This window comes from Scleropages formosus, chromosome 21, assembly GCF_900964775.1.
Source record: "Scleropages formosus chromosome 21, fSclFor1.1, whole genome shotgun sequence".
NCBI classification, from domain to species: domain Eukaryota; kingdom Metazoa; phylum Chordata; class Actinopteri; order Osteoglossiformes; family Osteoglossidae; genus Scleropages; species Scleropages formosus.
In genome coordinates, this window is record NC_041826.1 from 18,759,421 (window position 1) to 18,787,092 (window position 27,672).

Sequence of the window (27,672 nt, forward strand, 5' to 3'; positions counted from 1 at the left end):
TTTAAATTATTTAAAGTGTTTGTTTTCATCTTATCCATTTCTAAAAAGAAACCACTTTGGTATTGCCCAGAGGCAGGGTTCAAATGCAACATGCTGCAGATCCTCCTTCATATTTCCACTCTACTTCAGATGAGGACATTCTTAGCAATTGACTCAGTCATTGGTTTTCATACTGGACACTTGATAATTTGTGCAAATCTCTGAAACTGAACATTTCAGTTCAGAACTTTCCTTCCATTTCTATAGACATTTTCCCTGCATCTACGTTACAGGTTTTTAAAAAAATCCAAGCCCACCTAAGATCAAGCCTGTCAACCCAGAAAATAAGTTTTATTCTATAGAACATACAGCAGCAAAAGAACAAAGAGCAAAACTGGACACTTCTCAACATGACTGCAAACAACATCTATTTATAAAAAGTATAACTGGATCTCAAACATCAAAATGTTTCAAGTACTTGAACAAAGCTGTTCTGTTTAAATTAAACATTGTCTTTAAGGCCGTATAAACAATTTCCACCGTTTTAATGTGACATGGCAGTATTCAAATATTCTGTGGAAGGGTAGGTGGAGAGTATAAGGAAAAACAGACACGAGGAGATGGTGACATTACAAAGTTTTCCTTGTGTGGAATAAATGGGATTTTCTTTCCCAAAGCACATTTAAAACCCAGCAAGTAGGATCTTCTCCTTGAAACTGACCTTCCAGTTGAGCATATTGCACTTAAAAATGAGTTGAGACACTGTAAAAGGGCATGTGGGATTTTTAGCCAAACGTTTAAATCGACTAAAAGCAAACACTTTCCTTGACCATGCATAACCTCTTAAAACAGTGAATGTTAAACGCTCCTAAGTCTCTCCTGTGCGAAACAATAACAGAAAAAGTGCTTTTATGGCCAAGCAGGGAGATTTTATATATTTAGAGTTATAACTCCAGTTAATGCAAAAAAGCAAGGTGTACTCCGAGAAAACGCTTGCCGTTCTGTTGGATCAATTCACTTTTAGGCACTCAACGTGATCTAGGACCACACAAATCCGACAAAACATCCTGTAATCCACTACAAGATAAACGGAATTTGGTATCAAAGTTTTTTTAGATAAAGCTTCCGAGGTTAGTCAAAAAGGTGTGACAGGTATTTCCAGCAAAGAGGACCACTGAAACCACTGACCAATTTGATGCAACAAAACTATCATTAACATCCAAGAAGAAAAAAAACTGTTGAAACTAATTTTAAGACTATACATCAACAAAGAACTGTTAACTGAAATTAAAAGACCTAACTAAAAGACCTCTGATCCAGTAGACAGGCCCAGCCTACAAGCCCTGTGGTTCTTGACCCCCGAGATGACAATGGATCCTTAACCACCAGTTTCAACCTGTAAATATGAAGGAGTTTCTCTCACTCATTCACTTTCGTTAGCCACTTGTCCTGGTCAGGGCTGCAACTGTCCTTTGTCCATCCCAGTCACTGGGCGTAAAGCAAGGGAACACCCTGGACAGGGTGCCAGTCCATTGCAGGAAAGTTAGTGTTTCCATTTCACCTGAACTGCATGTCTTTGGGCTCTGGGAGGAAACCAGAGCACCTGGAGAAAACCCACGTGAACACGAGAACATGCAAACTCCACACAAACTGAGCTAGATTCAAACCCACGGCCAAAACAGCCCAGACACTGAAGCAGCAGTGTTCAGGTTTTCTTTCTGCTCGTATGAAGACCATGTAGAGAAACATGCCAGCTGACACAGCTGACACCACAGAAACACAGAAAACATAAGAAAACAATATTTAAGTTCAAGGTTGACATTTCACAAGAGGCATAATGATTAGACAGCTTACCCCTCATTACCATCATTTTTACTTGTTTTTAATTTTTCTACAAAAAATATGGATGCGAATGTCTCCATCCTCTCATTATAATTACAAGTCCCTTTTTGAGTTGCATGCAGCAGACTGAACACAAGGGCTCATGATGACCACAGTAGCAAACTGGAGTGTCACTGCCAACAGAAGGCCCTGGGGTAAAAAGGAAACCAGGGGAAGGGCTTTGCAGGAGAGGGTTTATTTCAAGGGAAAGTCATAAGTTTGTGGGGCTGGGCCAGAGGACACCAGACAGGGTGCTATGGTGGAGGGGACACGGGATGCTAAAGGCAAGCTGGGTCGTCCTCATTCACAGGCCAGCTTGCTGTCGAAACTGGACAGGCCAATGGCAAAGGCCTGCAGGGCACACATCGGGTAGTTGTAGTCCAGGGTGAAAATGTCCTCCGCCACACGGCCAAACTGCATCACGATGTAGTCCGCTGTCAAACACAAGGGGGCAGAACGTTTCAAAGTCATTTCAGAGACAGATGAACCCACGCCTACAAACAACTGGCTCGCAAACGGGTCAGACACGGGAAACGGGCGGCTGCTTACGGTCGTTGTCGTGGACGATCTGAAAGTTCTTGACAGACGCCTGCGTGACGCGGCCGTGGAAGTTGAGCACGTAAGACTGCGTGTCGTCATTCCATACCGGGGCTTTGTTGTGCAGCTCGATGAGGCTGTCCAGGGCACGGTTCTGCCACTTGGACAGCAGGCTCTCCTGCTCCTGCAGAAACAGGTCCGGGCGGTTATGATGGGAGACTCCAAAATGCACACACTCCACCCTCTGTTGGGCAGTGCAAGTTTTTGTAACTCTATGTTTCACCCTTATCCTCCGTCAGCCATCAAGGATAACTGCGTAATGGTCAAGTATGGTCAACCATGTGAACTCGTTCTGGAGGGTCCTGAGGGCCACAAGGTTTCCATGGTGCCTCTCAGTTAGCAATCGATTCACTCCTAGGACTCAGGGAGTGGTGAGCCAAATAATGGTGCTACTTACTAACATTAAATAATTAGGGGAGACAAGGATGAAATTAAGACAACTTCAGAGCCCTTGGAGAGCAGAGTCTCTCGATGTAGTCAGTAAACACACAAGGGAAGGAAGCCACTGGAAGCTGCTTCTGGTGACCATCCTGGGACCAGAACCATCCCTTGAAAGGTACCTTATGTGTGTGGAAAGTGTTGCAGACTCACACTGGTTGGTCGCACTGGGACCCGCTCAAAGTTCATATTCATGCCTGGGATGATCACGGTCATCTTGCGGGGACCTTTAAATCCCAGAACATTGGTTTCCTGCAGAAGAAGCATCACACCCAGCTGGTTAGTTGACCACCTGCATGGGTACAGCAGCAATTCGCCGGTCCCATGTGGGACTCACATAGCAGATGGCGGCCAGTTCCTGCCGCCTGTTGGACTCCTCGAGCAGAGACCCAGGGTTCTTGTTGGGGTTGATGCCATTGTCATACACTGTGAACCTGGTCCCCATCAGATTGGACCTGGACAGGATGAGGGAAGGGCGGTGGAGGGATGAAAGCCAATCAGAAGATAACATTTCCAGGTCCTGCAGAGATCACCCATAAATCAGCTTTTTGCTCTGTGCTCTTGATCGCATTGGGACCAACATGGAGAAGGACGCCGGCCTACCTCAGTTTCCCAACAAAGCTCTCGCCCTCACGGGACAGGTCCGTCGCGTCCACCGAGATCAGATAATTGGACGTCTTGCTCTTCTTCCTCTTCCTTCCCGCGAGCAAGAACACCTGCGGTGGAAAAGCGGTGCTCTGTGAAAACACAGTATGTTCTTAAGCATAAACGGGTCTTCCCCCGGCCCCTGAAACAAGTCCGTTACCCTCCTGCCGTCCTCCTTCTCCATGTGCATGAAGTAGGTGGGGTACAAGCCGCGGTCCATGCCCTTTTTGTCTCGTGTAATGCGGCATTTCACCGTCACTCCACGGGGTGCGGGTTGCAGCACAAACTCCTCCAGGTTGTCCACCTCGATGGCGAGGGCCTCCGCAGTGGGGGACCCAGGGTCTGTGCATTCCTAAGGGGTTCATGTTCATCAGGGAGCAGGGGGTGGGTCAAGCATGACAGTGAAATGAATCCAACGTTTGTACAAAGCCCAGTCCCACAGCATCTTTGGTACTAAATGACTGTAGGAGATTTTCTCTACATTTACCAAGGCTCTTATTTAAATAAACTTCTTTTATTAACTACTGTTCAAATAGGCTGGTGGTGGGGAGGGGCTGGAGGGGGTGCGGGCTCACAGTGTTGGACTTGGCACTGGAGGCAGACGCAGGTCGGGGAGTCTCTGTGCTTGGAGACTGGGACTGGGCACGGTCTTCCTCCTCCTCCTCCTCCTCCTCCTCATCATCACTGGCCTCGTCGTACTTCAGGCTGCCAGAGAGCCCTGCGTATGTGGAAAGGACGGGTGAAGGCAGGCAGGTGGGAAGGGATGCGACCCAACAAACCCTCATCAGTCCCCCCCATACATCCGCTGACAGCAGAACCAGATCAAGAAAACCACAGAATTTTTGCCTTTTTTCAGCTCCGCTAACATTGTTCAGCAAACCAAGAAAAAGTTAGCAAAGAAAGAGTTTTGTCATCACCCAACACGCACGTTTCAACAGATAAACGACAGCTGAAGCCACGCAAAGCCGTTCCACGTTCCTTCGGCAAAAACTAATCGCTCCCATCCAGGCTGTTTTTCTAATTTGGGAAGGGCATGCAAGCTGGAAGGAATCCCATGAGGTAAGAACACTGAAATACTTTGCATCGGCACCTCGCATGCAGAAAGGGGAGGGCGCAAGGAAACGTGCGGCGCAAGGCCTCCTTCCGCGAGCCATGGGACGACCGCAGCGCGCACGCCAAAGGAGGCCCCGGAGACTACAGGTGAGACAGCAGCAAGGACCCCCAGCACCCAAGTCTCCACGTCCGTTAGAGGGGCAACTCGCTACCTGATTGGAGCAGTTTCTCCCTGGCAGACAGGGGGCGCTGTGCAGCTTCCGCGGGAGCCTTCTCCTGCCCCTCGTCCACCTGCTCCTGGACGGACAGAGCAGGGGAGGAGCTGTGCTCGGCGGGGCTGTGAGGGGTGTCCCGCGCTACTGCGGGGAGAGACACGTCACTGGGGCACAAACACAACTCGAAGGGGTGCTTACGGCATGCTGGTGGGACACTGACTCCAGCAGGAACATCACCAGCCTCAACCCAGAGAGACAGAGTCCCTCACCTGTGTTAAAACTAAGCAACTCTAGAATGCAAAGGTTTAGTGTGGAAATGATCAAAACGGGGAAAGGAAGGGAATCACGAAAGTGTGGGAAAGTTGGAAATCCCAGATGGAGTTAAAGCTCAAGGGCTCCTGGACTCCAATTCCCACCTGCATATTAATCCAGAGAACAGGAGGTAAACTTCAGTCATCCAGTGTGTGTGTCCTCCCATCAGTTTGTTTACCAGATGCTTTTCTCCAAAGTGACTTCCAATGAACTCTATGTAGTGTTACCAGCCCACAGACCTTATTCACCAAGGTGACTTACACTGCTAGATACACTACTTAACACTGGGTCACTCATCCATACATCAGTGGAACACACACACTATGGGTGAACCTGAACTGCATGTCTTTTGACTGTGGGAGGAAACCAGAGCACCCAGAGGAAACCCATACAGACACGGGGAGAACATGTAAAATCCACACAGACTGAGCGAGGATAAAACCCACGTCCTCTCACACCACTCAAGCACAGCAAGGCAGCAACACTACTCGCTGTGCCACCATACCACCCGTGTCCCCACCCCGTTGCCAACTACCCTCACTCAAAGAGTAAAGCCAGTACAATTGGTCCCCTCCTTACAAACTTCTTTAGGATCTAGAGTTGCACTGTTACTCAAAATGTTCAAACAGTGTGGACGAGGGGCTCGTCATCAGTTTTGTACGGAGCCACTTGTGTTACGCGGATGGGCAGAAACTGCAGTATTGGGACTGCATGACTGCTTTGACGGTGACGTGTGCACCTGTATCCACCCTCCAGTCAGTGAAATGCACTTTTGAAATGGACCTCCATCCCTTCTTTTACTCCACACATCAGACAAGTGCACAATAAACTCAGAGCTGGAGGTGTTACATGGATGTGGAGTTTGACAGAGGCGACACATCACCGATGGGCTCAAAACCGATACATGTCGAGGGCATGGGATCATCTACAGCTGGTTCACCTTCTGTTTGCGTCTTTCCACCTCCTCCACTCTTCTGAAAAACCGAAGTCTGCGCCTACTGTTCGCGACCGCTGTCTGCCAGCACATCGGGCGACTGGAACTGGTACGCCAGCCATCTTTTTATGAAAACATAAGTGCTACTGTAAGTACTTGTCAGCAAAGAGTTGGTTACTAGAAATTTCCCAAGTTGGGGACCAATTGCAATGTCAGCCGCTGTCTTCACTGGGACCCGAGCCCACGGAAGGACACTCCAAAATCAGTGACACATGAGGGATGGTTGGGATGTACAGGTTTCCACCCAAAGGAAGCTGAAGGAGAACTTCTGGGCCCATGTGACAGGATACAGGAACTATCCTACAGAACAACTGGGGGCAAAGTACACCCAGCCCTTGTCCTGGGTTTTTACCCGGTCTACCTTCAAATTAACAGCACTTCACTGGGTTTTTACACTATTTAATTTCATAGGTTAAAGTAAAATGCCCTTTTAGAAAACAGAACTTGTGTTTCTTTCACTTGCTCATCTACAAGAGTTGTAAATCCACTGTAGTAAATACCTGTACCAGGTAAAAAGAAAAAAGCAAAATAAAAAAGGAATGATTATTCTTAACCAGCACATGAAGGAAATACATGCTTCCCCACACAAGCGTGAACTCTTAAAACAAACCGTTTCAATGGCAAAATTAATGTGTCCCTGAGCCACAATAGGTTCACCCATTTTTTCCTTCACTGTACCTTTGATATGAGGGAAGCCTGTGGTTTAATGAATAATTCTGAAAATGATGATCTGGAGGGATGGATGAAATCTCAGTCGTAGCAAATTCCCCAAGAGCTCGGCTGGAATGAAGAGCGGCATACGGTGCGTACCACCGGCCCAGCTGTCCGCACGCCTGGCCCCGCTCACCTTGCCTCTTCAACAGCTCGTGGACGTCCGTCTTGGTCTCCAGCAGCTGCTCCGTGTCCCCATCCCCGTCTGGTTCCTCTGCCACAGGGGACTGCGGCTGACTGACAGACAGGATCTGGACCTTGTTGACCAGATCAGAGGTCTCTGAGTTCAGGAACGCCGCTGGCCCATCGATACCTGCCGGTACAACAACACGAGTACTCACTTTGAGCAACTCGCAGAAAAGCTTCAGCCAAACACCGAGACATCGACATTCTCATCTAGCACATGCTTCTCTCCAAAGTACAATGATTATTGATTAATAATCACAATAGGTTAATTGTGTACAGGACAGCTGGTAGTGGTGTTAGACCTGCTGCCTTTATACCCAAAGGCTGCAGGTTCAAATCCCACCTACAGCTGTAGTACCCCTAAGCAAGGTACTTACCCTAAATTGCTCCAGTAAAAATACCCAGCTGTATAAATGGGCAAAATAATTGTATGCAGCTTGATATAGTAAGTCACTTTGGAGAAAAGCAGCTGCTAAATGAATGAATGTAAATGTGTAATCATTAATAATGATGATGAACTGGTATTTAGCAGTTGCTTTCATCAAAAATTACTTACAATCCTAGATACACTGCTCTGAACTCCCTACAGTCACCTTCTGATCTATAAAGCAAAGCAACACACACATACTCCAAGTCACCTGGACCATTCCTTTAGAGTGTGGGAGTAAACGGGAGCACCGAGCGGAACCCACGCTTTGCTGAGGGTACGGTACGAAACAGCTAGAGAAGAGCTCGAGGGTGAAGGTGGAGAGCCATGCAACATCATTAGTAATTAAGGGAGAATTACTTTTTATAAGTGTTGTTAACCACTGAAGTAATTGTGTCCATTTTAATAGTATTTGGTGATATTTTATTGTCCATAGGCATTACTTGGGGGGCGCGATGGCGCAGCGGGTTTGGCCGGGGCCTGCTCTATGGTGGGTCTGGGATTTGAGTCCTGCTTGGGGTGCCTTGCGATGGAGTGGCATCCCATTCTGGGTGTGCTCCAGCCTTGCGCCCTGTGCTGCCAGGTCAGGCTCCAGTTCGCCGTGACCCCGCTCGGGAGAAGCAGTTTGCGTGGGGCAGCATGGTGGGGCAGCATGGTGGCACAGCGAGTAGCGCTGCTGTCTCATAGTGCCTGGGTGGTATGAGAGAACGTGGGTTTGATCCCTGCTCAGTGTGTGTGTGGAGTTTGCATGTTCTCCCTGTGTCTGTGTGGGTTTCCTCCAGGTGCTCTGGTTTCCTCCCACAGTCCAAAGACATGCTGTTCAGGTTCCCCCATAGGGTGTGAGTGTCATGGAGTGAGTCTGTTTCACTGATACATGGATGAGTAACTCCTTGTGAGTAGTGTATCTAGCAGTGTAAGTCACCTTGGTGAATAAGGTGTGTGGGCTAGAAACACTACATAGTATCCATTGTAAGTTGCTTTGGACAAAAGTGTCTGCAAAGCGAATAAATGTAAATGTGTGGGGCTTGGAGATGCCCAAACAATTTTAGTGTTGAAATTAATGATAATTGCATCTTCAAGTTACAGGAATTCAGCTCATGAAGGGTTTTCAGGGAACACATTGCCTTCGTAAAGTGGGGGAAGACTTGTAGTTGACCACGTTTCCCTTCCTGTAGCTGTGCCTTACCTGTCAGTTTGATTCACGTGCCATACCTCCATCTCACCCTCCCTTGGTCTTGTCTGCCCTTTCCTTCTTGCTACCTAGACTCATACTTCTTCCCCTCTCCTGCATTCCTCCATCCCACCATCCCCATCTCACCATCCAGAATGATATCGCTGGTGTTGCTGTGCCGCGACTCCACCAGGGGGGCTTGTTCCTCATTGCGGCGCACCCGGGAGCGCCGGGGCCGTGCCTCGGGGTTGGGCTGCACCATCAGAGGCTCCTGCCTCTTCCGCCGCTGCTTCTGCTCCAGCAACGCCCTCTGTGGAACAGGGGGGTGAAACCTCAGCGGGGCTCACCACGTTAGCAGGTAAAAAGCATAGACAGACACACACACACACACACACACACACACACACACACACACACACACCCATCCCTCGCTTAATGGGGTTTAATACACACACACATTTTCAGAACCGCTTGTCCCATACAGGGTCGCGGGGAACCGGAGCCAACCCGGTAACACAGGGCGTAAGGCCGGAGGGGGAGGGGACACACCCAGGACGGGACGCCAGTCCGTCGCAAGGCACTCCAAGTGGGACTCGAACCCCAGACCCACCGGAGAGCAGGACTGTGGTCCAACCCACTGCGCCACCGCATCCCCCTGGGGTTTAATACTTTTAGTGAAATCACCCCGTTAGGTGAATTCCCAAAGTGAGGGAATGAAATTACCATTATTTCGTAGCTTAACAAAGCGTCAGCCACGTGAATAAATGTAAAAGGTACACCAACATGTTATATATACTGTACATTCAAATACTTACTATGCAAATTTTTGAAACAGGAATAATGAAGTGTGCAGGAGAGATTTTTTTTGTCTGTGTTGTACCACCTTCAGACCCCGACTCGAGAAACGCATTCTGAGCTCTGGAGGGGACAGATCAGAGCGAGCGCAGGGTCACAGCCAGATTTTATTTCTTTTCCCTTTTTCTGCAGCATGCTCTCTTTCTCATGCTTTCCTTCCTCCACTTTCTTCACTTTTTTTTCTTTCATCTTTTTTTGTCTCATGCTGAGAACAATAAACCTTCAACAATATGTCGCCACCAATTAGTTTCTGCGCTTTTATTTTTGGTTTATTCTGAAAAATTGCTTAAATAGCAGAACCAGCTAAACTGCAATATCGTCTTTCGGCTTCTCGCTGCATTCAGTGCACTTAAATGATTTCTAACTTGTCCTTTATTGTCACGTTTTTTACTGTTCGACTTAGCATTCTTTGCCTTCGCAAATTTTACAGGAGATATTTTTCTCATTTTTCTTATGGATGTTTATAAAATCGCAAGACAACTGGCTGGCTATATCTGCCACTGCACAGACGACGGGCTCTATGTAATGTCTGTGTAACGTTAGTGGACGGGCATTCATGGTAAAAAGCTGTTTATATGATTTAAATAACTAATTTAATATTTACACATTTACATCCCATCCAGGGCATACCCTCCTCAGCCTTGGACCCAGTGATTCCAGAACAGATTCTGGACCACCGCGACCCTGCTCATGACAAGTGGTTACTGAAAATGGATGAATTTACATGTTTATACAATTTCTAAAAGTTAATATTGACTCTTCTTTTTCATTAGATTTACCAAAATTGATATTGTGATTACCTGAGGTTGTCAAAGTAATAGGAACTTGGGAGTTATTTACAGTAGTTGGTTTTATTAAGACGCATAGCATCCGTGTGCTTCAAAGAGTAAAAAGAGGGAATCAATAAAATATTCACTGTGGAAGTAAAATAGCAGCAAATCTGGAGAAAAATCCAATTGCACTGAATAATAAGCCTGTAATATGAAAAATGGTGCGTTATTTCCACAAATCACTGCAGCGGTGTTCCATGAACGGGACGGTTATATAAAGAAAAGGTGTTCAAACGTGAAAGAACGCGTCCAATCCAATTTTCATCTAACGAAAGGTACGAAGGTGTTCATCCTGGCACCAGCAGAAAAAAAAGCTTGCAAACTGTTATTTTTCTTTTTTTAGCATCATAAAAAAATATTCACTCACTTTGAGTTCACTGACAGCTCATGGACTGTGCGTTGAGCTAGTCCATCCCCGTTAAAAAAAAAAAAAAAACACGACACGTGACTCGCCATTTCCCCAGTTCCAAAGGAGAAAAAGAAAGGAAAGGGATGAAAAGAAAGGAAGTGTTACTATGGAAACAGCAAGCTGGTGACAGTATGAAGTGGCCAGTCCTTGAGATGGGTTTTATGTTGCACTGGAGGCCCAGTGGACCTTGCCGCGTTTGCTGGCGACTGCACAAAATCGACGTTCTTGACGTTCAGTTAAGCTTCACGGGGTCCGAGGCTTCTTTGGAGAGGCTGAACGCATCCCGTGTGGTGCCCTGGCATCGAGTCGCAGGACCAGTCCGGCTACTGTCCGTACACAGCCCCGACATTAGAGCAGCGGCCTCATTAGCGCTAATGAGTCCAGTGTCCGGAGTCATGTGAAGCTCTTTCGTGCTGTTCGTGCTGCCATCAGGCACCGCGCCCAAGAACAAATCTTTACCTGACAAGAACGAGGAGCTTAAAAAAACTATTAAATCCTGACCGTGACATCATCGATTACCGCAGTAAGCAAACATCCCATCTGACTGCAGCGACTCGAACAACAGAGGCTTCCTGCATAAAGGCGCACCCAGGTGGAACGTGTCAACATTTGTTTAAAGTCGGAGAGCCCGTAAAAGAGCCTTTTAAAAGCCCTGTCCAAGATATTGATTATGCAACTGCCTCAATTAGCCAATACTACATCAAAGATTCTCGTTTTTACCGACTTCTGGTAACAGGAGGATAGCATTAGAAAATACCTTAATAACTCAAGCGAAAGGTAACACAAGATAGTGGTGAAGTGTCAGAGTGGACCTCATTGTACCCGTAGGACCCTGATGATCGCAAGTACATCACTCAGCACCATCCAGCTCTAACCATGGGTCAGATTCTAGTAGCTGGATTGTCCTGCATGACATACAGACACTTATTCCCATGACATGTAAATGAGCCAGCGATCAAAGGGATGTCTCTGATTTGCCTTACGGTCCAAAAATAGGACCTCTATGAATAAAACATGTACAAGTGGATTAAAGCATTTCATTATGGTAACGATAATCCGCTGGTCATATTGTTTTGTGAAATCAAAGGAAAAGAGTTCTGCGGTACACATACACGGCCGAACGGTAACACAACAAAATTACATTTTCCTTTCATATTTACCAACGCGAAATGTACGTTTCGTCCCCTCTGACGATGTCAGCAACTGTGTTGTGCAGAACAGATCCCTTGTCTGTGACTGGCTGTTCACTCAATGCAAGTGATTGAGGCAAACGCCCCCCCCCCAACGACGACAAAACATTGTGTGTCTTCAGATAACCCCAGTCAATCCCTAAAAGTGCATCTCTGTACAAGGGCACATTGAAATATTTTTCAAAAAGCAATTCATTATAGGGGGTGCGGTGGCGCAGTGGGTTGCACCAGGTCCTGCTCTCCGGTGCGTCTGGGGTTCAAGTCCCGCTTGGGGTGCCTTGCGACGGACTGGCATCCCGTCCTGAGTGTGTCCTCTCCCCTTCCAACCTTTCGCCCTGTGTTGCCGGGTTAGGCTCCGGCTCCCCGCGACCCCGTATGGGACAAGCGGTTCAGACGATGTGAGACGATGCGACGATGCAATTCATTATGGTAACAATAACACGCTGGTCATATTGCTTTGTGAAATCAAAGAAAAACAGTTGTACGGTGCACATACGTGGCCGAAAGGTCACACAGCAAAATTACATTTTCCTTTCACATTTGTGAAATGTACCTTTCGCCCCCTCTGACGATGTCAGCAACTATGTTGCGCAGAACAGATGCCTTGTCTGTGATTGGCTGTTCACTCAATCCAGGTGAGTGAGGCACCTCCCCCACATGACAAAACTGTCCGGCTAACCCCCGTCAAGCCCTAAAAGTGCACACCTCCATGCGTAGGGCACACTGAAATATGGAATCCATCCTGTAAAGTTACAGCGGTCCCCTCCCCATTCATGTGCAAGCACAGAAGTCACATAGGTGTCTAAATGAGGACAGACTTCGCTTAAATTAAATTAATTACATCGCTTCCCTGGAAGTGATAGCAGCTATTTCCTTTTTCATACAGAGCTAAGATAATCAGAGCAGAGAAGTCTTACACAAGTCTGAAAGAGGTCATCCTTAAAAAAAATTCCACATCAACACTTTTAAGAGGTCACCTGGTGAATCAAATAGATTTTAATTCACATAAAAGTTATGAAAATGTGCCCATAAGCTATACTCATGTACAATACACTTACATGAATACAGTTCATTTCCTTAGACCAGGTGCACAACAGTCAGCGACATTTAATTCCCAGTGACAGACGGTGAAACGAAGATATACAACTGTAAGGTTATGATAGACCCTTCGCCAGCCTGCTAAGTACTATGAAGCTAATCTACGTGGTAACAATTTGCAGTACGAGAGCAGTCACTAATGCTCCAAAAAAAAACCGACAGAGAAAAAAAACCAGAGAGACCGACCCACTGCCGGAGCCCCCATCATAAAACTGCCTCAATCCACTGAAATGGAGGGAAGACACGGCTAATAGCAAGAGCACATGACAGGAGCTGCCATGAGGAGAACCGCACATCCCAGGAAGCATGTGCTGCTCTGAAGACATTAGATAACACACTCTCAGACAAAAGGGACATACAAAAACACACACCATAAGGCATCCACTGCACTGAGATATCCTGCATCAAAACAATATCTGAAACGCAAACAGGAGAGACCATGCCAGCTGTGCTTCTCCTCAAACACAGCATGTGCCAATCGAATGCCTGGGTCATGTGCAGAAGCAGAGTCACCCACCCTTTCCGTGGACATCCTGAGACACACGCCGGCAGGACGGGCAAAGAGTGTTCGTCTGGATCGGAGGCTCGCAGCGCCGTGTGTGAGACCGAGAGGGAGACGGGAGGGGGGGGGAGAGGGAGAGAGAACAAGAGAGAGACGCTCGGGGCGTACTCAACCCTGTACACTCTGCGTCTGTCAACCTGTACCCCCCCGACAATCCACAGGAAAACTGCAACCACACACTTTCTGTTCAACAAGCAAGTGCAATCCTCTGTGTGTCTGTGCGTGTGGGGGGGTCTCTGTCCTTCTCCTTGAGAGAACGGGGCAGCGATGGGGAGAGAGGGATACTGAAAGAGAGGGGATCTCGGAAGTGGAAAAAGAACTCCTGGAGACAGACGGTACCATTTATACGTAGGAGGGAAACGCAACTCAACCCCGATCAAGTGAACTAAATAGTATTCCAAAAAATGGCTTTTAAAACGAGGGAACGGAGAGACAGATCTCCTCCATTCTCCAAATCCATTTGCAACCCCTGCACGCTGGTTACGCAACCAAGTCGCCTTCAGACCCGCCACGGGACCCCGGATGGGAGGCCCCTTGTGGGCCCTGGCCAAAACCAGAAACTCCTGCAGTTTCAGAGGTCGCCGCCCCGGTCGCAGTCAATGCATCACTGCCCCATTATTCATTCATGCATTCACCCATTCACTTATTTGTACATGAATTTCATTCATTCCATTTGGTCTCCTGGCTTGTTGGGAGCTGAGGACTGTTCCCCCTCCGCTGGCAGACCATGCTTCGTAGTCTTAGAGAACCGTTCAGGCAAACCATGGATGGTGAAGCACGGAGAGCAAAACGACCCCCGAGCAGAACGATTAGCACGGACCTGTGGAAAAGACACCCACCGCAGAGCACCATGCTCACTCACACACACACACACACACACACACACACACACACACAGGAAACAGCTGGTCCCAGCTCAGATAAGACTACAAATGAAAAGCCATGCCTGGGGACACAGAGGACATGACTGGGCCCCCAGTCCACCATAGGAGTGCTCATACTTGCATACCAGCTGGTTTGAGGTTTCTCTTCATAGACAGGCACTATGAGTTCGAGTGCAGTTCGCGAATCACTTTGCACCCCAAGGTTTACTCCAGTGTGAGGTCTCTTGAGTTCCTACCTGCTTTTCCAGCTTCTGCTGTCTAAGGCTGCTGTTCTCATCTTCCAGGGTGCTAGAAGGAGACGACGAGAGACAGCAAGATGGTTATTTACACTTGCACGGAACCTCTCTTCAACCAGAAATGCAGCATCCATCAAGCTTCAGAGACCTGAGACCTCTTCACCTGCCCTTCACTGCCGCGACACAGAGCTGTTAAACAAGCTGTACGTAGACTCTTCCCGCAACTTCCACTAAAACTATTTATTACTGAAGAACATTGTTTTCTTTACCTTCAGCCAGTTAGACATCCCAAATGTGACATCTATTTATAAATGTCACCTCCTACTTATTTTCACATAACAGACAAACTAGCTTAAAAAATAATGAAAGTACAGGTGGCCCCGGATTTACGATGGGGTTACGTTCCCCGAAATCCATCATAAGTCGAAAATGTAATTAAACACCTAATACACACCTCTGCGTGACAGAATGGGAGATGCCAATCGCTGCTGCTGTCCAGCATCGCGAGAGTATAGCTCCGCATATCGCTTGCCCAGGAAAAAAAAATCAAAATTCAAAGTATACTTTCTACTGAATGTCTGTCGCCAGCTCACCATCGTAAAGTCGAGAAAATCGCAAGTCAAACCATTGTAAATCGGGGACCGCCCGTAGCTAAAATTCAGCAAAATCCTACTGGACAGGAATGCAGTTCTGGACACGTTCACCAGGGGGCGTACACCAAAATGTCAATATTTCTCATCTGTCCAACTTTACCGGTTTGAGCCCATATAATTATTAGAATCTCATCTTAGGATATTAGTTTCGAGTGAGACTCATGCAACCCGAATCCTTACACCGCGGATGCCACCTGTACTTGGAAGGGTTGCTATTTATATTTCCGATCAGTCGGGTACAGCCATTATGCCAGGTGGATGTGTTTATCCTGCACAAACAGTTAGACACAGCAAAGTGCAATATAAGTAGAGGCAGAGCAAAAAGTAGAAATTAAAAAGCCCTACACCTACATCAAAATCTATTTTGCCATGGTGTGTTTCTTCATCCGAGCTATTCATGTTCCATGTTTTCTCGCTATTACAAGTTTACTTATATGAAGCAATAAACGTCTAAACTGGCCAAAATAGTCATTTTTATAACACCAACAGAGATACAAGAAACGGTGATGGCAGTAACAACACACACAACTACATGCAGCAGGGTAAAAGCACTTGTCACAGCATGGTGTCAGTGGGGTCGCTCCCCAGTTCCACGGGGTCCATCTCCATCTCTATGGCCATGTTGCTAAGCAACAGCACTGCTGTAAACTGGTCATAGAGCCAGGTCACAACTGGACCACTCCACCACACCTGACTTCAAAAACCACACCACCCAACATAGGGTGGCTTCCATTGGTGAGATGCAGGGCTCCCCTCAGGTGCCGCCCACTGAGGGAGTATGGGTAGGCAGCTGCTTGGGAGGAACTAAATCCTAAATCACAGAATCCAAACCTGAGCCCAAATCCGGAAGGCGTGAAGCGGAAGGCTGCTGAATCAAACCCCACTCCCCAGTAATGCTGTGGTACCCTTGAGTCGGGCTGTTACACTGAAGCACTCTAGTAAAATCGAATCACCTACTGTGTGTATATGTCAAACACTGCAAATCACTTTTGATGACATGTGTCAGCTTAGCAAAGCAATAAGATGATAATAAGCTCATTAGGCACCAATACAGCCATAACGGGCTCAGTCACCGTACGGTCCCCCACAACACGGGTGATTTCTGCCCCTTTGCAGGGGTTTAAAACATACCCTGCTTTACATTTTTATTTAATGAAGCAACTCAGGATACCTGGGCTGTCTCCTGGGATTTGAACCCCAGAACCTTCTGGACAAAAAGTGTCGCAGAAGTTCCATTCCATACCATTTCACCTGTCACTCATCGCAGCAGTGCAGGACTCCGTTGCTTGGTTACCGGCCCGAAGTGCGACAGTGATGCAGTAATTCGGCTGCCAGGTGTGGTGCCGACGAGGTCTTTGATTGCCGGGCAGCCAAGAACGACGTGGGGAGCACCGCTGTCTTCCAGAGGGACTGGACAGAGTCTAGGCTGCAATCTACTCAATTCGTGCATCGCCTTATACAATTATTTGCAGTTGGATGGGTTATTCTTAGCCCCTGGTGCATACTTTCAAGACGGTTGTCCTGCACTGTGAGCCAGAGCTGTGAAATCCAGACTTAAACGCTCTTATTTCAGAAAAAACAGTCTTTTGTTTCAAATAAGGACAGATTAGACCCCTGTGTGAGGAGAGGTTGGTGCACATTACCTTGTTGATGAGGTAGAAGAGAAGCTGTTGGAACTGGGGGGTCTTCAGAGTCACCGTGTTGAGCCAGAGATGTTATAAATATGGGTAGAAAAGGGGGACAAAAAAGATAAAATAAAGGTTTAGTCCGTTCAAGGCTTTAAAACATCGAATCTACCAAAAATGAAATAAATTCAAAATGATCCAACAGAGTAGGGTTTTCAAATTCAGCTCAGGGCCAGTGTGTATTTCTCACTCCAACTCCTTAACTGGTCCAAAGAAGCTATTACCTGGTTATACATATGTTGACTTTAGGCTGTAATTTTTTTTTTTATTTTTTTTTTTGGGAACCAAACAAGAGAAAGAAAAACTTTAGAAAAACTTTAGACCTGCTGAGGGAGTTAAAGCAAGAACCCCGGTTACGTAGCGCTTTCCATCGATATGTTTGACAGTCCTGCTATACAAATACATGCGACAGGGCTCCTCTTGCCAACAATCAGCGTGTGGTGTGTTGTGGAAACGGGGGCTTGTCACACGATCCCACAGAGACAATCGTCTGAGACCAGGAGTCATGTTTAATTACACGGGCTGGGTCCCACTAAAGCCCAGCAGAGCTCCACCGTGTCTTAACACGCAGCTGCCTCCCGATCAACCCCCGGCCCCATCGCCCCATTGTGCGGGAAGTGGCTCACGGATGCTTCATTTCCCAGTGACCAGAAGGTAGAGTCAAGACGTGGCATCGGCCCGCGGTGACACTGTCGCCATGGAGTCGTCATGGAGACCATCAACACTGCACCTTTGGGGTCGTCGTCTAAAAACCGCCAAACCCCTCCGCAAAGCAAACCGCGGCATTTTAATTCATAAATTAAGCTGAATTAAAGTAAAATGTTTTAACTAAGCAATCACAACATTTAGGCTAAATTAAAAAACATCAGTCACGTCTTGACTCTCATTCATGACAGATTCATCTTTATTCAAGTCTGTGTAATTGGCTCACGCTGTTCCGGTACTAGGAAGACGTCGGTAAAATGAGACACTTGGCACAATAAGGATGCAGTTTAGGCTCATTAATTTTTAGTATGCACCGCAGAGGGCTAACAAAGTGCTAGAAAGTATTTTAGAAATCCACATCCCTCCTCCAAAATAAAACGCGTTGCACTTTTTAATTAATTAGCACAGATCAAAAAAAACCTCTGATTTCTGTCACAGTGAGCTGTGCTCCAAGTGCAGCAGAAAGGCAATTAGAGCCCCAAATCTTTCCGGCAGAAGAAAGCAGTTTCAGCTGGAGCTAAATGAAACGTTCTTTTTTTTTTTTTTTTCCAAGTCACGGAAGAACGAACCATCTGAAATTTGGAAGCCGGTCGTTTCAAACGCGCTGGAAATATTCCAGAGGTTAAGGTGCCTCAAGTTTCCGTAGGAAATCAGCAGTGACAAGTTCAGGAAGTGAGGTGGAAAGATATGTGGAAAATGGACAGCGTGAGCCAAGCACGGCGAAATTATGTCTGCAGAGGAAATAAAAGCAGCGAAAGCTGTCAGCCCACAGCCCAGCCCAAACGTCTGCGAGGAGGCCACTTCGCACCAGCTCGACACACTTACGGGAAGCACGCCGAGATCAAGTTGACGTATTTTAGACCGAGAAAGAACATAAATCTCCAAGACAAAAAGATGAAGTTGTTCATCAGCACGGTGGGTTGGGAAACCGACACGTTTCTTAACCGTATGGAGCGAACCGCAGGTCAGCCCCCTCCAGTTGCTAGGAGTGTGCGAACTAAATAATCCTCCAAGCGTTCCCAGTTTGTGCCACACGCCCCACGCAACGGAACGCTGGCTTGAAACGTATAAACAACGAGGTCCATCCTGCTCAGCTTTCAGCACCGCACATAAATAAACAGCGAGTTTCACCAGAAGAAGTGATAAGATCTCCTTCTGCAGGGCACTTGCGCACACAGCGGAACCCAAACCTGGTGAGAGGAACTCGGTGTAAGATTAGATGACAACCAGCAGTTCACCACACAGGATCACCTCCACCCAGCAGGCTCAAACCCGACACTCCGACCAACAAACCTAAGTTGGGAACACATGGAACATCTCACCGGCACTCTACTTTGAATGAGACGGAAATGGTAGAGGCGGCCGCTTCCGTGAGCCATCACCTGTAGGACCAGCGGCTATAGGCGGGTTGGGAGGGCCTCTTCGCGGCATCCATGCTAAGCAAAGCTTCTGCACTGTAGCCCGAGTCTGAATGGACTTTCCAAATTGCCTACAAGGGACCGCCCCTCGGAGCGCTGGAACGAGCAGGGCTCCCCTACGGGAGTCGCCGAAACCGTAGCCGCACGCCGTGACCATGACGACACACTAATAACGCATTCCCCCGTAAGGACATGGGAGTCTATTCACCTGCACGGGCGCTGAAGGTGCTTTCACATACCAAGAGCATGCTTTCCACGTGTGAAAGAAGGCTCCCTTTCAGAATACCTTATTAAGCTTTGCATGTGCTTCAAAAAAGAGGGAGATGAATGAATTATAGTCCCTCTGAAAGCACCAGTGCCGTTTCAAATGGGATCAGACTTTTTGGGTCTATTTAAGCCCTGGGTTCCCTATGGTCTGGTAAAGCAAATGAAGAGTGCAGGATGTGTAAGGACTGGCAGTACATCTAGAGCAACTACAAATGCCAAGCATTACTTAGCTTTTCCTCCATCCACCAATAGCACAGTGGTCGGGCAAACTTGGATTTCCACACAACCTCACAAATGCAACTTGCTTGGATTCGGACCTACGCACTTTAAATTCTGGGGGAAAGCTCACCCATCGCCATGTACATAACTTTGGGAAAGACGTTGAGAAGTAAAATCAGCAGCCCATTGCAGTCATGTGCCGCTTAACGACGTTTCGCTTAACGACTGACCGCATATACGCTGGTAGTCCCATAAGATTATAATGGAGCTGGAAAATTCTTATGGACTAGCGACATCGTAGCCATCGTAACGTCGTAGCGCAACGTGTTATTTGTGGTGGTGCTGCTGTAAACAAACCTACTGCACTGCCAGTCGCATGAAAGTATAGCACGTACAGTTATGTAGTAGTACTTGATAATGATAATAAACACTTATGTTACTGGTTTGTGTATTTACTACACTGTCCTTTTTATCATTATTTTAGAGTGTACTCTTTCTATCTATAAAAAAAGTTTACTGTGAAACAGTATGTTGGGTTACGCCGGCAGCAGCACCATAAATCTCGTGTTTACCACATTTCTTGACGGCATTGAGGCTATACCATCTAGGTTTGTATGAGTACACTCTATGATCAAGGCTATACTATCTACGTTTGTATACGTACTCTATGATGTTCGCACGACAAAATCGCCCAACGACGCATTTCTCAGAACGCATCCCCGTCGTTAAGCAACGCATGTCTGTAATTCTTCATGGCTCACGAATGCTGAATAAAATTAATTATACCATAGTTGTTCCGGCTGAAGGACAAAGCTGGACACATTACTGTGCGAAACATTTTCCAGCTCACATTTAGCTCTTGTGGTCCCCCCCGTTTTAAATTCCTCTCATTCTCTGTTAACTGCCAGAGTCCCCCTTTTTATTCCAAGAAAAATTTCTCAGCAACCATGCTGACATATTTGCCCCAGGAAAGTATACTGCAAAAATTATGTGTTCAAGCCACAGGAAAGGAGACCAGGACCTTGAAAACCTTGAAGCCCCATCTTGGATGACAGTTTTGAGAAGGCCTACAGACTTCATTTTCAGGAGTGGATCGGCGGGTACGGTACACGCCCATCTCAGATGGAAGCAATTACATCACTTTCAAAACAAATTGGCAAACGAAGGATCCCTCATTTTGTAGTAATCTGTCCCTGCAGAGAAGCTCTTTCCATCAGTACCAAACACGAGCTCCTGAAGCTGCCTTCGTACACTAGCGAAACATGACTATTTCAGACAAAAATTAAATATAACATCACACTGGGTACCTTCGGTAATCCTTGATGTAACCTGTATTAGTTTCTGCCGTGCAGGGGGATATGTATTAAAACCAGCCTCTCATTACATGTCACATAAGAACCCTGATTGAAGATACAGCTCCTGAGCAACACTTGTAAAGCATACAGAAGAACCGGTCCACTAGCGGCTTCACGGCAGGCAGACAAGGGGAAGGAGGACAACACAGGTCGGTGGAGAAAAGAAAGCCTCCGGCCCACAGATGAGTCAGTGTGACCACAGTCTGGAGAGAGGAGCACTTCCACTATAACTCACACCACACCAAGTTGAGTACACACTCTCTCTCAGCACAAGGACAAACACTCTGCTGTGTGGCCAAGCCCTACATTTGACATACTGCATCTATCCATGATAAATATAGCATAGAGGATGCCTTTAAATACAAAAAAATATATAGGAGAAGTGGATAAGTCAAAGGATACATGATGCAAAAGAACATTCCATGTTGTGTCCCTAGTTTGCTCAAATTTGGCTCTTTCCGGTACGTACTGGTGCTGTATGGTACTGACGCATGCCCCATACTGCCGCTGTTGACTCAAGATTAATTTCATGGCTAAACTGAATTCCTAAAACTCAGAATGTGGGATATAACGCAGTAAAGCTGTAGCATCTCAGCTGATTAGCAATTAACACTCAGTGTTGTTCAACGTTGACTGGCCACCCAACACTTAACTCCTGCAGACCACCACCAGCAACTTAGACAGGAAGGAGATGATTAAGTATTTATTTTGCAACAGGCTACCAGTGAACCGCAGCAAGACATGACATCATTATTGCGTACCGAGGCTGTCTGAGACATCTACACGTATTCATTTAGCAGAAGCTTTTCTCCAAAGCGACGTCCATCTTATAGAAAATACAAAGTGTGCATTACATTAGGAGAAAGAGAGGCAAAGTTGCAGACGTGTAGATGCTTAAGTACAGTTAGTTTGTTTCTCACCACCATATACACCAACGTTCGTCACACGAGTAGCTGCATAAAACTCGAAATAGACGATTCCTAATCACCTTCCTACAATGTTTTTTCTTTGGTACACAAACATTTACGTACATTACAGGAGTAGCCGCGTAAAGCTTTATTTATCCGGGCTTTTCTCCAATGCGACGTACATCTCGCAGAAAAATACAATGAACGCATGACATCAACAGAAAGAGAGGCTACATTCCACACGTGGCACATTCCACCGTACGAACGAAAAAAGCTAAATGTTTAACTTTCGAAAAACATTAATAGTTGATCCGAACTTTGATACCAGCGACATTACTCGACCGCTGTGCTGGCTGAGATGCCCAAGAGCCTCTGGGAAAGATGTTAACCGCAAACTCGGAGCAGGACAGGCAGTGGGAAGTGTGTGCAGAACATGAATGCCATGCTTTTCAAGCCACAAGTCAACGCGTAGTTATTTTAAGTTCCACGAAATGTTGAAGTTCCAGGAAATCCATGATTCAGCTAATCTGAAAAAGAAACAGCAGGACTCAAAGGGCTGGAAAGAGAGAGATTGAGACATTCTAGTTGGTATCGGACACCATGGTGCAACCGATATCGTGATGAAACGACGCCACGGGATGTCAGAGCTACAGTGGAAAAAACACAAGGCATCAACAGCCTAGTGTAAATGAACTGGGCCCAGCGAGTGGAGCCAGTGGTGACCTCTCCGAAGAGGGGCCAGAAAATTCGCTTGTCGTGCCTTCAGTACTTGGAGTGCTTCTTAGGGACAGAGGTAAACCGAAATTCCTTTGAGGCAATCGAAGAATCCAGATTCCAAGAGCAAATTCCCACAAACAGCTATAAAACGCAAGTCGTCGGGCGGGTTCACATGCGCCGGAAAAGCGCTGCTGCGGTCTCCCGGCTTTTCGGCGCTCACGCTTGGGGACTGTCGAGCAAGTGTCCGCTAAAAGATGCGAAGGTCAGCCAACCCCGCCTCTAACGCAAGGAGCGCTTCCCGCATAACATCCACGACCTCTTTTACACTCGCACCGACTCTGGAGGCCACGCTGGAGTAACACTCTGTGCTTCTATTGGGTTACCTGGCGATCAAGTAACTCGTGGCACTGGGACAGCAAGAAGAGCGGCAGTTAGAGCCATCACAATCCGAAACGTCCCGGGTCACATCTTAAACTCTAAATTGCTCTGAATGACGGCATCGCCCAAGAAAAGAAACGTGTTTAGATGTGGTTGCTATGGCTGCTGGCCTCCCTCACAAATAGAGGGCTTTACGGAACTGGTCACTGGCCACAGAAGTAACTTCTGAAACCTGGGAGACCTCAGCGTCGCACTGATGCAAAGACGTTTCTTAGATTAAGAAATGCTTACATAACCACTCGTGTTCCCAGATGCATTTGGCAAACAAAACAGCTCATAAAAAATCAGCCGTCAGTGGGTTTTTAGTAAATGTGCTGCACGGTACTCGGACCCCGCTGTGAGCGCTGTTATCCTAAGGTCGCGCTGTGACAACGTTTGCCGGCTTTCAAAGGAGTCACGGTCATTCGGAGCCCCGAGGGCCCGCTGTATGAATCATTCTGAAAGCAAAATGACCACGGACCAAAGTGACCAGAGGCCCTGCCTCTCCCCGGTGACCACGTATGACCGCAATTCACCGTGACGGTTGAATGCGACACCCTGACCGACCCAGTCAAGCAGTCAGATGCTACTCATTACTGTGAGATGAGGTATGTGGTCACCCTGATCACCCCAAAAGGACAGTGGAAAGCACTTTGGGACCTGGGTGGGAAAAAAACACTACAAAAATGCATTCTATGGAAAATACAAGTTATTAAACATGGAAAATGCCTGCATTTTCTCTCTGGAAATAATTAACTGGGGTACCCGTGTCTGGGTTTCCGATTAATTTGTAAATTGTCTTAAATTATCTACATCCGCCCACACGACTGAAGACAATGCTTTTTTTTTTTCATTAAGATCGAGAATAAAACTCTGCAGCGCCACTGATGTTTACGAAAATCCAAGTTGTACAAGGACTTCATCCCGGTCGTTTCTCATTTAATTTACAAATAAAACCTCAAGGACAGATTTAAGAAACGACTGTTAAACTGAAGTACTGCAGCACAGAGCTCAGTCTCATTCCAGCAGCCAAGGAGTCCGGGAACGACTAGGCAGGAATGCATTTCCGGCAGCGGACAAAATAATCAAAGGCGATGTTGTCCGGCTCCACACGCACAGGAAGGGCATCGGGTCACTGAAAACTGGCACTCCCCATTTTACAAGTAGCGCACTTTCACTCCCCCTCCAAATCCACGTTGGTCCGCTGTCACGGTTGCCTGAAGGCAAAGCCTCCGCTCTGGACGCCACCCGAACTCAATCCGTGTCACAGTATACGCTGATAAAGGACCAACAAAGCCTCTTGGGAAAATTTATTTTCCCGAAGCCAAACGTCAAACATGCCTCCCTTTTCAGAGGAAATCTGAGTGCAGCGGATTATTTGCTGGTGATACAGGAATAAAAAAATGTGTACAGTGCAAAGTATGTGGCCAGATATTGGTGGCATGATGGCACAGTGAGTAGCACTGCTGTCTCACAGCACCTGGGTGGTGTGAGAGGATGTGGGTTTGGTCCCCACTCAGTCTCTGTGGCGTTTGCATGTTCTCATGTCTGTGTGGGTTTTCTCTGGGTGCTCTGGTTTCCTCCCACACTCCAAAGACATGCTGTTTAGGTTAACTGATGCATGGATGAGTGACCCAGTGTAAGTAGTGTATCTAGCAGTGTAAGTTACCTTGATGAATAAGATGTGTGGGCTCATAACCCTACACAGAGTTCATTAGAAGTCGCTTTGAAGAAAAATGTTTGCTGAATAAATAAATGTAAATCTGCCCCCTTCCAGACTTCAGGGACGGATCACGTTACAGGAAGCAAACCGCTCGCTGTCACGTCTCCGGTTTTCCCACCGAACCCCCCCACTTCATAGTGAGAATTTATTCGTTGCTGCAAGGAGAGAAGGAACAAGGCAACCACAGACCATAGTTCTCAAGTTTAGTTTTCTACCACATGCCTGCCTGTCCTGTCCCAAATAAAATCTGCCAGTAAGTTCAACGAATCTGAGTCCAAGCATCATCCTACGAGAAGGATCAATAGTTCTCCCCCAGGACTATGGTGCGATAACTGTACGAACCCCACAGCGAAAGGGATGTAAAACTGCAAATGAGCTGAACTTAGGCAGCAAGTCCTGTAAACTAAAATACACCTCTACTCCAGAATAAATAGATTTGCGCAGCAACACACAATCCGCCATCTGCTTCCAACTATTTACATAACTCTTCCACAGCTCTACATTCCAGTCCACTATCGTAAAGAGTGGGCCTTTTAACTGGCCTTTGATTCTCAGTTTTTCAGTAGGATTTGAGTCTATGACAGGGTAAAGCGCAAAATAACCCAAAAAAATAAGCATCTGAGACCTCAAACTTTTCCATATTATGCTTGAGGAGTCCCAGGTGTACAGCAGTGTTTTTGGAACTGATGGAAGAAACTGTTCAACTGGGGGGTGAAGAAGGCACCCTTCCCACCTTCTCTCACTCTTCAATGGCTCACTGGAATTTGTATGCTTGGCAAAGGCACAGCTGTGCTACAAAAAGGTGCTGCTAATGCAAAAAGAGGAGACAAATATGACAAAAGGAATATCTCATCCACAATGACTCCTCCTAGTTGAAAACTGGACCACTGATCACCGGCAGCATCATTTACTCGACCGCATTAGTAAAATTTGCAGCATCTCAACAGAACACCGTTGTCTGAAACTTACTCCTGCACATCGCTACCTTGCTTCTACCATCTTTCTGTTCAGATTTAACAGCCATATAAAACTAACACAGTAGCACATGACATTCAATAAAATGCATGTGAAAGCAATGAAACAGCAGGGAAAAAAATCCATTTCATAAGCGACAAGCAGTTAGCGAAGAAGAAAATGGAAAAATAACAAGAAATGAATCAACCAAAAAAGTAAGATATGCTCATACAGATTTTAGTCATTCATTTAGCTGATACTTTTCTCCAAAGCAACTTACAATGTTAAGGTTATAGTTCTTACCCATTTACACAGCTGGGTAATTTTACTAGAGCAATTTTACAGTAAGCATCTTGCTCAAGGGCACTACACTACAGTTAGAGGTGGGGCTTGAACTAGCAACCTATGGGTCCAAAGGCAAGAGGTCTAACCCCAATGCTACCAGTTGTTACTATAGAAAGGCTGTGAAAGTTCCCATTTACCTATTTATTTACCTGTTTGTAATGTTACAAGAGGAGGTAGCTGGTAGTGTACAGGTTAGAGCTCCTTAAATGTTACAAGTTTGAAGCCCACCTCCAGCTTTCATACCCTTGAGCAGGTGCAGGTACACACACACTTTCAGAACCACTTGTCCCATACAGGGTCACAGGGAACCAAAGCCTACCCGGTAACACAGGGTGCAAGGCCGGAGAGGGAGGGGACACACCCAGGACGGGACGCCAGTCCGTCGCAAGGCACCCCAAGCGGGACTCAAACCCCAGACCCACCGGAGAACAGGACTGTGGTCCAACCCACTGCGCCACTGCACCGCCTCCCCCCTTGAGTAGGTACTTACCCTGAATTTCTTCAATAAAATTACCCAGCTGTATAAAAGGGTAAATAACCGTAGGCATCTTAACATTATAAGCTGCTCTGGAGAGGAGCATCAGCAAAATGAATGAATGCGAATAGGAGCCATGATATCTCCTCTCTCACACAACGTGTATCTGGGCTGCGCGGTCAAATGGATTATTGATCACAGCTACTGGATGCAGGCTCCATTCAGCACTGTGTCGTTTAAATATTAACCTGCGTGGAAGAAGGACACTGGAAGGAGCTTCACGGAAATGGACAGGCACTGGAACCCGGAGCCACAGTTCACAATGGGGGGTCTGACCGTGATCCTTTATCTACACGTTTATAGAACTAAACACGAGAGTCCAGTAAATGTTCTTCTATGGTTTGATCACGAGGAGGAAAGATGTTGGGTTCATCTTTCTAAATTCCACCCCATCATCATGTGGGGATGGACCAGTGCTCTTCCACTCATCATCTGAAATACTTATACTGCCAACTAGTACTGCGCTTTTACACATTTGGTTTTGCGCGGTGGTGATGAAGGCAGCTCATCGGACGCGCGTGCGGCAGCGGCTCGCCCTCAGCGCCCCCCCCCCCCGCGATGAAAGTGAGCGACCGCGGAGACCGCGACACTCTCTCTGGCGACGCTTCCACGCACGTGTCCAGCATTCGCTTTGCTCTTAAACTGATTTCACGAGATCTCTTTTGTACTCCCACACTCCCATTAGCTTACCTGGCGCTGGAGTAACTCATGGTACCAGGGGGCAGCGGGTAGCGCGCTGGATGAGCCCTCGCCGGCTGCTGGACGGACAGAGAGAGAGAGAGAGAGAGAGAGAGAGATGGAGCTGAATTCGGTTCCCCGCTCCTGGTGCCGTACCCTCGACCAAAACTTTTCCTTAATTAGTCTAGTAAAACTTACACTGCGGTACAAACAGATCAAGGCACTTAGTATACTGTCCTTAACATTGTAAATCGCCTTGACTGTAGGCGCCAGTTAAATGAATAAACACAAATGTTTATGTGCGGTTGCTATGGAGCCCACAGCTGTTGGCCTGACTGAGAACGCAAGGGCTCCTCAGCCGTGGTAACCGTGACCAACTTGTACCAGGCCACGCCATTGGGTGGCACTTTTTTTGTAGTC

General features: G+C 47.0%; 1 protein-coding gene across 4 annotated transcripts; it reads right to left on the reverse strand.

Annotated features, from left to right (window-relative positions):
* Positions 1-1,574: 1,574 nt before the first annotated feature.
* tulp3 (TUB like protein 3) lies at positions 1,575-27,629 on the reverse strand. Of its 4 annotated transcripts, none has more exons than XM_018730064.2 (14): positions 27,451-27,629; positions 27,265-27,329; positions 16,970-17,011; positions 14,674-14,725; positions 8,757-8,919; positions 6,962-7,138; positions 4,806-4,952; positions 4,116-4,258; positions 3,701-3,892; positions 3,499-3,611; positions 3,233-3,350; positions 3,049-3,147; positions 2,410-2,581; positions 1,575-2,294 (listed from the first exon to the last, which is right to left on the reverse strand). In XM_018730064.2, exons 2-14 carry the CDS (start codon positions 27,282-27,284, stop codon positions 2,161-2,163), a joined length of 1,572 nt encoding a protein of 523 aa, XP_018585580.1. In that variant the 5' UTR covers positions 27,285-27,329; positions 27,451-27,629; the 3' UTR covers positions 1,575-2,160. The 4 variants fall into 4 exon arrangements, with proteins under 4 accessions (XP_018585580.1, XP_018585581.1, XP_018585579.1 ...); XM_018730065.2 differs by having other exon boundaries at positions 4,806-4,949; positions 27,265-27,332; XM_018730063.2 differs by having other exon boundaries at positions 27,265-27,332.
* Between the last annotated feature and the right edge of the window lie 43 nt (positions 27,630-27,672).

Bases quoted from the DNA above. Each gene is read 5' to 3' on its own strand.
- tulp3 (XM_018730064.2), bottom strand. From the start codon at position 27,284: ATGAGTTACTCCAGCGCCAG. The intron at 14,726-16,969 runs GTAATGTGCACC...GTCTCCTTCTAG, and splicing joins TCTTCTACCTCATCAACAAG to CACCCTGGAAGATGAGAACA. The intron at 4,953-6,961 runs GTGAGCGGGGCC...CTCTCCCCGCAG, and splicing joins CGAGCTGTTGAAGAGGCAAG to TAGCGCGGGACACCCCTCAC.